Source organism: the organism of the source record quoted next, unplaced genomic scaffold (assembly GCF_019419815.1).
Source record: "Pyrus x bretschneideri cultivar Hongxiangsu unplaced genomic scaffold, Pyrus_bretschneideri_v1 Contig2, whole genome shotgun sequence".
NCBI classification, from domain to species: domain Eukaryota; kingdom Viridiplantae; phylum Streptophyta; class Magnoliopsida; order Rosales; family Rosaceae; genus Pyrus; species Pyrus x bretschneideri.
Window position 1 is genome coordinate 9,734,522 of NW_025999501.1, and position 12,207 is coordinate 9,746,728.

Sequence of the window (12,207 nt, forward strand, 5' to 3'; positions counted from 1 at the left end):
ATATTAGAGAGGAGAAGGACTAAGGATCGCTTTTGTTTGTTTTGTTTTTTGTTTTTGTTTCTTTAGATAATACAATGTAAACCTTCTATGATCACTTACCTCTGTTGGATTCATGCTAATTGTGTTGGTGTTCCTAAATGGGATACTAATTCAATTTATACATTTCTTTTGTAAGCCTCTTTTGATGACAACGAGTCGATGAGACTTTGTGATTGAACATGCTAAAGCATTAGTGTTCGAAAGTGTTTAGTTTCGGAATATTTTGAAGCTTTGAATTATCTAATATTCAAGATAATGACTACTTTTTGTTTTTAGAAGCTTTACTTTGTAATCATATGGATTATAATTAAAAACTTGCTTAGGTGTAGCAGAAAAATCTCGTTCGTAAACTATTATTTCAATTATTGGAATTGTATGAGGACTTAAATGATTAAAATAGGGAAATGCATGCTAAAATGTACATATAACGGTGTTTAATTGTCAAAAAACGAAAATTATAACAAAATTTTCTTTTGTAATTTTCAAGTTCTTTAAAAAAACAGACATGCAAACCGGATGAAAAAAGCGGTAAATGGGTAAAAAAAAAAAAAAAGACAAAAGGGTAAATGGTTATGGTTAAATGGGTAAACAGTTATGGTTAAATGAACACACGATTATGGATATGATTAACCGTTTATAAATAGTTATGGGTATGGGTATAACCATTTATAGAACTACCCAACGGGTAAATGGTTGTGTGGGTATGAACATTTACATACTTCAATTATTAGAACTATTATAGGTAAATAACCGCGGTTACCCGCCCGTCATAACAGTTGCCCATCCCTAGATGGTAAAGACAGTAAACACATACCCGAATCACACCAAGCTCAAACGAACAAACTCATATCCGAAGGTTAACATTACAAATAAAATCAATGGAGTATGTAAATGTTCCCATTATCATTATGATAGCTTATGCAAATTCACATACAATGAAAAGATTGGTGATTAGAGTTGCTCTCGGCTCCTTCTGAATGGGACGACGACTTTATTGCTTCGCCAGTCACAAAGGTTCCTGCAGTTTGGACCGTAATATCATGAGCTTCATAATCAAAACATTGGAAAACATACATACACACGGAAATGGAGGCACTTCAGTTAACATGACAGCATCTCATTGAATTAAAATGTCTCTTCTTTTCTTTAAGAGCTGGGCTTTTTCACTACGAAATCACAAGCTTGTTCCTCTAAAGACCATACACGAGCTTGTAACAATAAATTAGTGCAGTACCAGAACTATTCACACAAGATCTGCTACTGTCTGACTCGTATTTTATGAGTATACAAACGTATGAAACTTCACCAAACAAAATTATCTCATGGTTCTTGCAGCTCTCACATCAACTAGGATGCATACAAAAGCCTGAAAAAGCAACCCTCGATGAAATTTCCCGATTGCATTACTTTTTTAAATCCACTGGAATTGAAAAAATATATCAATCAACTCAAATCCCAAGCTATCATCAGAGGCCATACTGCACCAGAAAGGAAAATCAAAGACTCATGTTCCTATGCAGGAGCAGGAGAGAAAAAAATAAGGCTAATCTTTGCAAGAAGTAGCAGACCTATACGACACAAAGTCAGAAATTTACTTATCAAGTTTCCCCATATTCCCCATATAAACATTCTGGCCGTGTTTGTTGCAAGATCTGTCTTGGAGTGGACTGACTTGGCTTGGACAACCACCAAAATGCGAGTTATTTGTCCGAGCCAAGCCAGACTCTCTTTTCACGGTATTGAAACTGGGGTGCTAAGTTCTAACAAGGCCCAAGATCAAACCAAATCAAGTGCTATAAAGCAAATGCACCATCAGTATCACCCAGGTATATCTAACTTCACATTGTCATGTATCATGCAAACTTGTTGATAAGGTACGATCCCGCACTTTTTACAACCCATTGCAATTCAAAACAGCAAATATAAGTTGCATCATATAATGTCAAATTCCCTTGAGTCAACCCAACTTCATAGGATCATGTATATAGTGACTCAACTTCTCAATCCCGAAACACCATCCTACCCATCAAAGGTTTTTCGAAACCTCGTTGGTTAAAACATAATTTATGCACCATTATTCCTAATACCAGATTTCCTAAAACCATCTATGCAGATACGTCAGCTTAATTTGTAGATTAGCATTCAGCTAGAAAGAAACATAATTTAACTTCACAAAGTACTACCTGGATTTAACTTTTAACCTCACTTATAGCAATGACAGCAATGAAACATGATAAACCAAATCATCGAACAAAAACCCTAAATCAAAAGAATAAAAATTGAAGGAAAAATGATCCCAAATCGAAACCGAAAATCGAAAAAAAGATGAGTACCTCAAGAGGTAATCTAATTCTGGATATGGGCAAACGCCTGCTCGACGAGCTTCTTGTCCCTTCTCTCCATCGCGACGTCCCACATGTCGTTCCCAATGTGCTTAGGCTGCCCAAAACATCACAATTTTCAAATTTCCCAAATCACAATCTCATCAAAAATTTCAACTTTCGAAATCAGAATCTCAGAAAACTCAAACAATTTCTAGAGAGAGAGAGAGAGAGAGATGGAATTGGATCTGAGAGAAGGAACGAACCCGGCCATGGGCGGCTTTGTGGATATAATACTGAGCATTTCCCATGACGCATAGCATTCCGGCTATGATTCCGAGAGGAAGTAGCGCTTCCATCCATACCAGTGACATCGTTCCTCCGCTTTCAGCTGTTGTTCTTCTATTGCTCTCTCTCTCTCCGCAGCTTTACCTCCACAGCCTGTGTAACAGAGACGATAGACGATGTGCGAGAGACGGGAGAAGGAGACTCCTTTTATTTTTCTGTCAAAATTGCACAAACGGCACTGCAAATTTTCAGTTTTGTGAAATTACCACCTCAATAAGTTTTTGTTTTACCATTAACCATCAAAACTTTATCGTAACCAAATTTATGCAACCATTTGGTACCCAAATTTTATGAGAGTTTTTTTCGTTTTCACTAGTGTTCTGTGATTTATATGTGGGAAATTTTATAGATGTGGTTGAATATTCTAGTAAATATAGTGTTGAGTTTGTACTCATGAAATTAGGTGTCGAAAGAGAATAGTAGATTCAAATATTCTAACAAACATACACATTATCGTTGACAAAATAAGTGTTTATGTGACGTTTTTCGTCTTTAAAGAGACTCGTCACTTTCTTTCAACTTCTCTAATACTCATCAAATCTGAACTCTAGTCAAACGACAAAAGAGAAATAGCATTCAAGAAAGTGTACATTATTTGATGAAAATATGAATGGATGTGGATATAGGTGCCAAATTGCAACACATTTTGAAGTTAGGTGGTGTGTGTAAAATTACTAGTTTAGTTGGGTATGGCTAGCCTTCTTGCTTATTTTCTTTCTATTTTATCTTTTTCGTTTTTTTCTTTTTTTATCTTTTTTTAACTCTGTAACTTGTATTCAGCGGGCCTCATTCGTAGGCCCAACTAGGAGCGCTTGATTGGTCCAGTGGGCCGGATTGTACTTTCCGGGTGTCGGATCCCGTTTTCTTCTCATCTTCCCAATTTTATGTGTGGCTGTTCAAGTGACAAGTTTGGTTCTACAAGTTTCGAGTGTGTGTACCCATACAAATTGACCAATTAGGGTTTATGTTAAGATAGTTACATCTCAATAATAATTAATCATTAATTATATTAATTAAGAGTATTACTAAACTCGAAAAAGTCTTTTGATATAATTAGTCGCTTACGACAATGTGCACATGTCTTATTGTTTGGGATGTGCTTGTATTTTACTGTATGACTTGTGTTTTGCGCTCTATTTAGAATATTACTACAAGGGAGATATAAATCATATTTTCTATCCGTATTACTTTTTTTAAAAACAAATCAGCTAATGGCTTTATCATGGAAGTTCATCAATTTGTGGGCCGCGAAGACTCACATAAACAATCCAACTTCCACTAACCATCTTCATTCGATTTACCAGCATTAAAAGTTGAACTCAAAATATATACCGTGTAAAATAGAACTCAAAATTTGTTCCTAATAACTAAACCAAACAACGTAACAAGTGTTCCAAATAGACGGAACAAGAAACTTTCGAAACAAGGTGGGAAGGAGTAAAAGCAGTCAAAACACTCCCACAAAACATGGGAAAAGTGTAGAAATCCAAAAAAGGGCATAAACCAAAACGACATAGTTTAACCAGCTAAGCTTGCGTTGGCAACATCATTGTCGTTTGCCATTGGCCATCGACGCTATTTGCTTCCCTGGGACCTCTCCGTTGAAGTTCTACACAGCTTGATTCTCTGCATGGCCGACGCGTGTCCCCCCGTTTCCAATGGACTTTTTCCTCAGTACATTTTTTTTGGTTTAAGTTCTTGCGAGGAGTAAATTTTCAATCTGTCATGAATACATTCCAATACACTAAATATAATAATATAATAATCTAAAAATTAAAAAATAATTTAAACTAATTACATTACTATAATTAATGTACCTGATTGGGTTTTCGGCGGATTTGAAATTCTCTCCCACAGTGCATATAAAACATGGATTTTCCACGTAACATTCAACTGGCAGTAAAACATCCATCTCTCTCTCTCTCTCTCTCTCTCTCTCTCTCTCGTCAGTCTCTGTCTTTCTCTCTCTAGACCTTCTTTCTGAGTTCATGGGTCACTGTGAGATGAAAAGTCTCCTGTGAATCTGATACCTTAAAAACCAAACCAAAAAATAGATCCTTTTTAAAAATAAAAAAAAATTTGCACTCACTCACCAGTTTCTCACTCCCCCAAAACTCGTCATCTTTTTCCATTTTATTTATTTAATTTCCTTTTTCTGCATAGCAAATAATTAAAATATTTTCCCCTTTCCTTTCTGCAAAATTCACAGAGAGAGAGAGAGAGAGAGAGAAAGAGAGAGCTGTCTTTGACCCTTTTCTTTTTATTTTCCATCCTTTTATTTATTTATATAATTTCCCTTTTTGTTTTCTGCTATTGCAAACCCTTCCTTAATTAATGGCTCTTTGTCTCTCCTTTTTCTTCTGCAACGCCACCACCATCTAAAACCCTTTTGCCATTTATCCAATTTCTCTGGGGAAAAAAAGCCATGTCAGGCTTGTATAATCCCAACTTCTCACCTGCCAGAGCTGCTTCTCCTCAGATTAGAAGCGCCCCAGATGTTGACAGGTTTGTTCTTTGAACAACCCACCTCTCTAAATCTTCAAGAAATCAACTGCCCAGAAGAAAAGTTACAGTCTTGGCACTGAACCAACTGATTTTTGTATGTTAGTTCAAATTTTGATGAAGTTTTGCCCTTTTTTTGATCTGTGTGTGTTTTTGCAGTCAGTACTTGTCGGATTTGTTGGCAGAGCATCAAAAGCTTGGACCGTTCATGCAAGTTCTTCCGATATGCAGCCGCCTCTTGAATCAAGGTTTTGCTTCAAAATCTTTGTGTTTTGGATCTAGATTTTTATGGGCCGTATTGGGTTTGTGAAATGTGCTTGCTTTAGTAGACAGATCGGTCTGATTGCTTTTTACTGGATGATCCTTTTGGCTGCTTGTTTTGTCAATCGAAAATGGCTGTTTTTGAACTGATCCTGCATTCATTTTTTATTTCTTCGTGGAACTGTGTCTGCAGACCTGGTGTTTTCACATTCTAACGCGTAGTTTTGAGCTTATGTGTTGTTAGTGGCTTTCCAATGGGGAAGTTAGAGTTCTTGTCAAAATTAGATATGAAAGGTTGCGTATAATTTTGTCATTTTCAATGGTTCAGAACATTTGATGACAGTCGGATAGAGTACTACTAACCACTCTACTATTGTGCATCTGTATGCTGGACTTGTGAATGTTTTTGCATCAAGCAAGCATATGATAACGATGTGAAGACCCCATGTAAAGGTCTTTAGGCATTGCTTAGTTCCAATTGTGATTTGAGTGCATCGAAGGCTATGTACTTCTGTTCGTTTGAACTGCCAAAACCGGTGTATATTGATGACTAGTAAAGAATTTATGAAAGCGGAATTTGTAGGTAAATATATTCTGAGATATACAGACGATGAAAGCACCAGGAATATTCTTTTTAGAATTAGAGTCAGCTGGGGGTAGATTAACTTTGCTTCATGAGTAAATATCCAATCTGGAGCGGTGATAATGTCTACTCTACATTTGAGTAATTGAACTTGATTGGCGTCTTTGCTCACTCAAAATGTAGCTCATTGAACTTCTTCTACTGACTAACCCCCGTATGTGGTATCCACATTCAAGGCGTGGTTGTGTTACATTGAAAAGACCAGGTCTAGGTTGTGCTTTTTCTGTTTCTTATGGATAAAGCTCAGTTCTTTTCAATTTCATACCTCTCGACCTTGGAATGTCCTCTCTAGTATTGACCTTTCCAATTGTGTAGCCAGTTTCTCATATTACATTCTTCTTTGTGTGCAGAGATTTTACGGGTTTCTGGAATGATGTCCAACCAAGGTTTTGGCGACTTTGACAGAATGCGACATAGAAGCCCTAGTCCAATGGCTTCTTCAAATCTTATATCAAATGTTACTGGGACAGGAATGGGTGGCTGGAATGGACTTCCTCCAGAGGTGATTATTTATTTTTATAGCTGTGATTTTACACCCTTTCCTCCCTCCAGTTGCTGTGATTTTATACCCCTGTCCTCCATGCTTCATTCAGCACATAACGACCCACCTCTTACGAAATAATGTCTTTCATGTCTTCATATAATTGTCTTTGGAAGTTTGGTCCTCAACTTATACGGTGTTCTCTGTAGTTTGTGGGTAAATTTCAAGAATCTTGGACAGGTTTGAACATCACATTTTAAAACATTCCATGGGGACCCACCTGATTTTTGATACCTTGAATTGATTCCATTTTGCATCATGAGCCGAGTTGGCCCCCAACTTCAATGTGAAATTGGGTTTTAGTCACATACAAAATTCGGAAAGCCGTTGTTAGCATGAATCCGAACTGAAAATGTTGGAATTGCAGAGTTTTCTTGTTTGGATAAACATTTGAACTCGTATAATATCCCTTTCACCTAAAATTAATTCATAAACAAACACAGATTCTAAGAACTAAGAAGGATGCATGTCTAACAATCGAGTTTGAAGCATACAACGCAATCTAACAATTGAGTTTGAAGCACACAACACAATCTAACAATTGAGTTTGAAGCACACAACACAAAAGTGCTGTAAGGTGAGAAAGATAAAGAAATCAAGCATGATTGTCTTGGAATGTGGACTTTATGACCAGCGATATGGTCAAGATAAACTGTGTTGACATGCTTGCCTATATGTTTATCTCCTGTATGCTTTTGCCTGTGTGATTCTGCTCGAGTCATCTGTCCCTATCTTTTCTTTTCGTTTGTATTACAAATGTTATACATCTGAGATGGCTAGACCCTTTACTGTATAACAGAGATTAGGTGGACCCCATGGGATGACGATGGACTGGCAAGGTGCACCTGCGAGCCCTAGTTCATACACTGTGAAGAGGATTTTACGTTTGGAAATCCCTGTAGATACTTACCCCAATGTAAGTCTTTAGCATGCTGCTAGCATTTGAAGTCGGTTTGATTGGTTGCCATGTAATAAATAACTGAACGTTTTGTTGCACAATGGATGTCAGTTCAATTTTGTTGGGCGGCTTCTTGGACCGAGAGGTAATTCTCTGAAACGGGTTGAAGCTACGACAGGTTGTCGTGTATACATTAGGGGAAAAGGATCTATTAAGGACCCAGACAAGGTACAACACACTTGTTCATTCTCTTCTAGTCTAATACTATTGAATTGCCGTCAATCATTTCTGACTTTGGAATATAGAACATTTTCCATCATTCATAAAAAAATTTCTCTAAGATTTTTGTTCTGATTTACAATCTTAATCGTTTCATATTTCGATATCAAGGAGGAGAAGCTCAGGGGAAGGCCAGGCTATGAGCACCTGAACGAACCACTCCACATCTTAATTGAAGCCGATTTACCTGCCAATGTGGTTGACTTAAGGCTGAGACAGGCGCAAGAAATCATAGAAGAATTGCTCAAACCTGTGGTAATTATCTCCAATCTTTTGGTTTTCTTGTTGGATATTTATGTAAAACATCAAGTATGGCTAATCCTCGCATTTCTGTTCCGAAACTTTTTCTTCGATGCAAATGTACTTGTATCTAGAGAGGGATATATGATAACGTTTGAACCCCTACTTGTATTGCATGGGAGTCTATTCCTGCTTGATTGGCAGATTCGAAAAGTAGCTGAACCAAGCTGGGACCTCTCTTTCCCTGCACAGGAACTTGTTCATAGATGCTAACACTGACGATTCTAACTTTGTATTTTAACTAGAAAACACCTTTCCCTAATTTTGACTTTATCTCTTCATTTCTTTCTTTCTCGATATAAACCTTTCACTTGCAGGATGAATCACAAGATTTTATTAAGAGGCAGCAGTTGCGTGAGTTGGCTCTGCTAAACTCAAATTTCAGAGAAGAAAGTCCTGGACCAAGTGGTAGTGTATCTCCTTTCAATTCAAGCGGAATGAAGCGTGCAAAAACCGGCCGATGAGTGCTCATGTTACTCTGGTTCTAAATGTTAGCTCCTCCGCCTTAGTAACTTCATGACCGAGAAGGCCTTGAAATACAGATTTCCATCAGCATGGCTACAAGAAAATTGTCTAACAGTTCTTGCTGGTGAGCTTTTCTGGTGGTTTTTGTTTGCTTTGTTTTTCTTTCTTTTGTAACAACAGACAGACAAAGACCCGAAACAGAAAAAAAGGCCAAAAAAACCGAAAAAGGGTTGGAATTTATATAGTTGACTCTTGAGTAGGTTTGGTGAGGTCAGTTTTCTGTGTAAACCTAATGCATTCATTGGATTTATTCTTGTGTTAGTTACTTCTGAGATAAGTGTGAAAGTATATATTAATTGATTGTGCAACAATTAGAGCTTAATTAAGAGTCCGACGGGTCGAGTTTGGTTTCGTAGGGCATATTGAATGCTGTTTTGTTGAGCATGTCTACAGTTGGCTTGGTCGCAAAGCAAGCGATGGCGGATTAATTAAGCTCTTAATGACTTGATTAGGGTTGGTAGTATGATTAGTGTCTTTCTGGTGGGGGCATTGTTGCATTCTAACTGTGCTGTTTAACTAATCTTGCTCGCTTAATGATCCCAAAACAAGAAGGTTCAAACAGAACCCACACGGTAGACCAAGTGTGAGGACTATTAGTTTAATTTTTCTGTATATTATTTGTATTTTTGTTGTCTGTAGTTAAATTTCACATGGCCTGCAGTTGGATGAATCCGATTTGCATCAAATCTTAGGGCGTATTGTGTTTACAGTTCGTACTTATGCTTAATGTTGTAGAAGTACATCATTTTCCTATTGAGTGGTGCAAATCAATTCGTCCTATAGTCGATTATTATCCGCGTAATATACTTGTTTAGAGCATGTCTTATAGTAGGCTCGTTTGAAAGTGCTTTTAAATGGTTGGAAGCACTTTTAGAAAATATTTTTGGGTTCTAAAAGCACATGAAGTTGGAAATTTACATGAGATTTTATTTTTTGGGTTAAATGATAGATTTTGTTAGATTAGATGTTAGATTAGCCACCGACGGAGTTTAAATCCACGTCGTCATTCGATACTGAAGGGTCACTTGCAATTTACATGAGAAATTTACAATCTATCAATTGAGATGGAAAGTTGGAAACGGGACTAATGTCGATCAACTGAGTCTAAAATAAGAGGGATCTCATAATTCTGTGAGAGTTACTCGACTATAAAGACAATATCGAGTTACTTTGCCGAAGATTTAATTCTGCTATAAAGTTTCATAGTTTAGTGGCTACGATTAGACTGGACATGACCATGAAGTTTTTATGTGCAATTTGACAATAAAAAAAAAAATTTCGGAGTAGGATTATCTTTTTTTTTTTTTTTTCTTTCTCTCTCTTATTTGAACGGTGATTGTTAAGTCACGTCAACCTCTTATATTAATTTTTTTTTTATAGAAAGAGAAAGACAAAATAAAGAATGTCAGAGGAGGAGATGAAAATGGACGGAAAGAGGAGAAGAGAGAATCGTAGTCCAAAATTTTCTTTGGTTTGAACCTTGAAGCCATATATGAAAGAGTTGCACCCAAAACTCTCTCATCTACTTGAATGACACGTGTTTTTTTAAAATTTTTTTTATTGATGAGATAAATTAAAGAGTTAACATTATTATGTGAATTATAAATAAATGATCAAGTGTCAACAAATAAGATGTCTCATAGATTGTTGGACCAGAACGAGTTCGATCATCATTCTATTATCGTCGTGTCCTTGGTAGGAAGAGGGAGAGAACGAGTCCAAAGACTCCTTTTGGATTATCGTTGTGTCAACAAATCAAGTCATTTGATTTAAAATTTTAATTTTTTTAGTATTTCCCTTACCAAAGATACCCTTTTTCACCAACCGAGGCCAAAGATCCGCCAACTCGATTCGCGTCCCCAAATACCATTTACCAGATTCCGCAATTGCGTCCGAGCTCAACCACGACACGTGTCAGAATTCCACGTGCGAACCTGATATGGAAATTCACACGCGCGGCGCCGCAGCGGAACACTAAATACTCCCCTCACTCTCTCTCCGTTTCCCTGTCATTTCTTAGGGTTTGCGATTTCGGAGGACAGGGACGCGCCGCCCTCGATCCCTTTTGTAATTTTCCTCTTGGGGTTTTCTCATTGCATCACTGATCATTCAGATCGAACATGGCGGCCGCCGCTCAGCTTCGTTGCTCTACCGTAGCTAAACACTGCTCGACTCCCTCCGACAACCGCCGCTTCTCTGCCAATCCTAATTCTTCAATCTCCTTCCCCTACTCCAAAACCCAGAATCGCCCTCTCTTTTTCGTCCCAAGGCCCATCTGGGTCCAAAAGCCAGAGCTTTCGTTTTCCGGCGGAAATGGCGGTGGCGGCGCAGGAGCAGGAGGAAACAGCGGGGGGTGGAGCGGGGGCGGAGATGGGAATTCCGACGACTCGTCGTCTTCGTCGTCGTCGGTTTCGGGATTCGGAGTTCTGGGTATGTTTCTCAATGGGTGGAGATCCCGAGTCGCCGCCGATCCGCAGTTCCCCTTCAAGGTTCTGATGGAGGAGGTGGTCGGAGTCAGCTCCTGCGTCCTTGGTGACATGGCTTCCCGCCCCAATTTCGGCCTCAACGAGCTCGACTTCGTCTTCTCGACTCTCGTCGTCGGTAGCATACTCAATTTCACGCTCATGTATTTGTTGGCCCCCACTCTGTCCGCCTCCGCCGCCACTCTTCCGTCGATCTTCGCCGGCTGCCCGGCCAGCCACATGTTTGAACCGGGTTCCTATGGATTGGTTAATCGATTGGGGACTTTCGTGTACAAAGGCACAGTCTTTGCCGCCGTTGGGTTCGTCGCCGGGCTGGCCGGAACCGCATTGTCGAACGGGCTGATCAAATTGAGGAAAAAAATGGACCCGAATTTCGAGACCCCAAATAAGCCGCCGCCAACCTTGCTCAATGCGCTCACTTGGGCGGCTCACATGGGTCTTAGCAGCAATTTGAGGTACCAAACGCTGAACGGGGCGGAGTTTTTGCTGGCGAAGGGGCTTCCTCCGCTGGCATTCAAATCGTCTGTGGTGGTTCTGAGGTGTTTGAACAATGTGCTGGGTGGGATGTCGTTTGTTGTGCTGGCGAGGTTGACCGGCTCGCAGAGCGTCGCGGAGGCGAAACCGGCAGAAGGGGAGGTGGGATCGGTGGCAGAGAAGGAGAAATTGGTGGTGGTGGAGAGTGAGGATGTGCAGAGCAATCAGTCGACTAACAAATGAGGATTTGGTTTTTTTCTTGTTTTTATTACGTGTTATCATTTTTGTTTATAACTTTGAACTGCAACAATGTGTTCGCGAATTACAGGAGCCTTTTAAATTATTATGTTAGCAATCCCTTTGGGATTTCCGATTGCAATTCTTGTTCGACGATCTATATTCTAAACTACTATAATCTGTTAGGCGAGAGCGGATTTGAATCTGGTTTTAAGAGCGGATACAAACTTAGTGGCATACACACTGCCTTGGCCGAATGACCTAACTTGCGAAATTCCAAATATAAAAAGGGATGGTTTTTTCATTTCTTTTAAGCACGTTTAAGAATTCAGGTTTGCAATTCTTGTTCGTCATAG

General features: G+C 38.9%; 3 protein-coding genes across 5 annotated transcripts; 2 read left to right on the forward strand and 1 right to left on the reverse strand.

Moving 5' to 3' along the window:
- Nucleotides 1-869: 869 nt before the first annotated feature.
- Nucleotides 870-2,840, reverse strand: LOC103930242 (NADH dehydrogenase [ubiquinone] 1 alpha subcomplex subunit 1). Its single transcript, XM_009339540.3, has 3 exons — nt 2,627-2,840; nt 2,373-2,478; nt 870-1,057 (listed from the first exon to the last, which is right to left on the reverse strand). The coding sequence occupies exons 1-2, from the start codon at nt 2,732-2,734 to the stop codon at nt 2,386-2,388; spliced, it is 201 nt and encodes a 66-aa protein (XP_009337815.1). The 5' UTR covers nt 2,735-2,840; the 3' UTR covers nt 870-1,057; nt 2,373-2,385.
- Nucleotides 2,841-4,610: 1,770 nt separating this feature from the next.
- LOC103930241 (KH domain-containing protein At3g08620) lies at nt 4,611-8,953 on the forward strand. 3 transcript variants are annotated; one of them, XM_009339538.3, is made up of 7 exons: nt 4,621-5,213; nt 5,370-5,458; nt 6,465-6,616; nt 7,455-7,571; nt 7,665-7,781; nt 7,944-8,087; nt 8,450-8,953. In XM_009339538.3, exons 1-7 carry the CDS (start codon nt 5,134-5,136, stop codon nt 8,594-8,596), a joined length of 846 nt encoding a protein of 281 aa, XP_009337813.1. In that variant the 5' UTR covers nt 4,621-5,133; the 3' UTR covers nt 8,597-8,953. The 3 variants fall into 3 exon arrangements, with proteins under 3 accessions (XP_048439433.1, XP_048439432.1, XP_009337813.1); XM_048583476.1 differs by lacking the exon at nt 8,450-8,953 and having other exon boundaries at nt 4,611-5,274; nt 7,944-8,443; XM_048583475.1 differs by lacking the exon at nt 8,450-8,953 and having other exon boundaries at nt 4,613-5,213; nt 7,944-8,443.
- A 1,778-nt stretch (nt 8,954-10,731) lies between these two features.
- Nucleotides 10,732-11,989, forward strand: LOC103930240 (protein RETICULATA-RELATED 3, chloroplastic-like). The gene has a single exon (XM_009339537.3). The coding sequence runs from the start codon at nt 10,778-10,780 to the stop codon at nt 11,855-11,857; it is 1,080 nt and encodes a 359-aa protein (XP_009337812.2). The 5' UTR covers nt 10,732-10,777; the 3' UTR covers nt 11,858-11,989.
- The last annotated feature ends 218 nt before the right edge of the window (nt 11,990-12,207 follow it).

Bases quoted from the DNA above. Each gene is read 5' to 3' on its own strand.
- LOC103930241 (XM_048583475.1), top strand. From the start codon at position 5,134: ATGTCAGGCTTGTATAATCCCAACTTCTCACCTGCCAGAGCTGCTTCT. The intron at 5,214-5,369 runs GTTTGTTCTTTG...GTGTTTTTGCAG, and splicing joins AGCGCCCCAGATGTTGACAG to TCAGTACTTGTCGGATTTGT. The intron at 7,782-7,943 runs GTACAACACACT...TTCGATATCAAG, and splicing joins CTATTAAGGACCCAGACAAG to GAGGAGAAGCTCAGGGGAAG.
- LOC103930240 (XM_009339537.3), top strand. From the start codon at position 10,778: ATGGCGGCCGCCGCTCAGCTTCGTTGCTCTACCGTAGCTAAACACTGC.
- LOC103930242 (XM_009339540.3), bottom strand. From the start codon at position 2,734: ATGTCACTGGTATGGATGGAAGCGCTACTTCCTCTCGGAATCATAGCC. The intron at 2,479-2,626 runs GTTCGTTCCTTC...TGTTTTGGGCAG, and splicing joins ACAAAGCCGCCCATGGCCGG to CCTAAGCACATTGGGAACGA.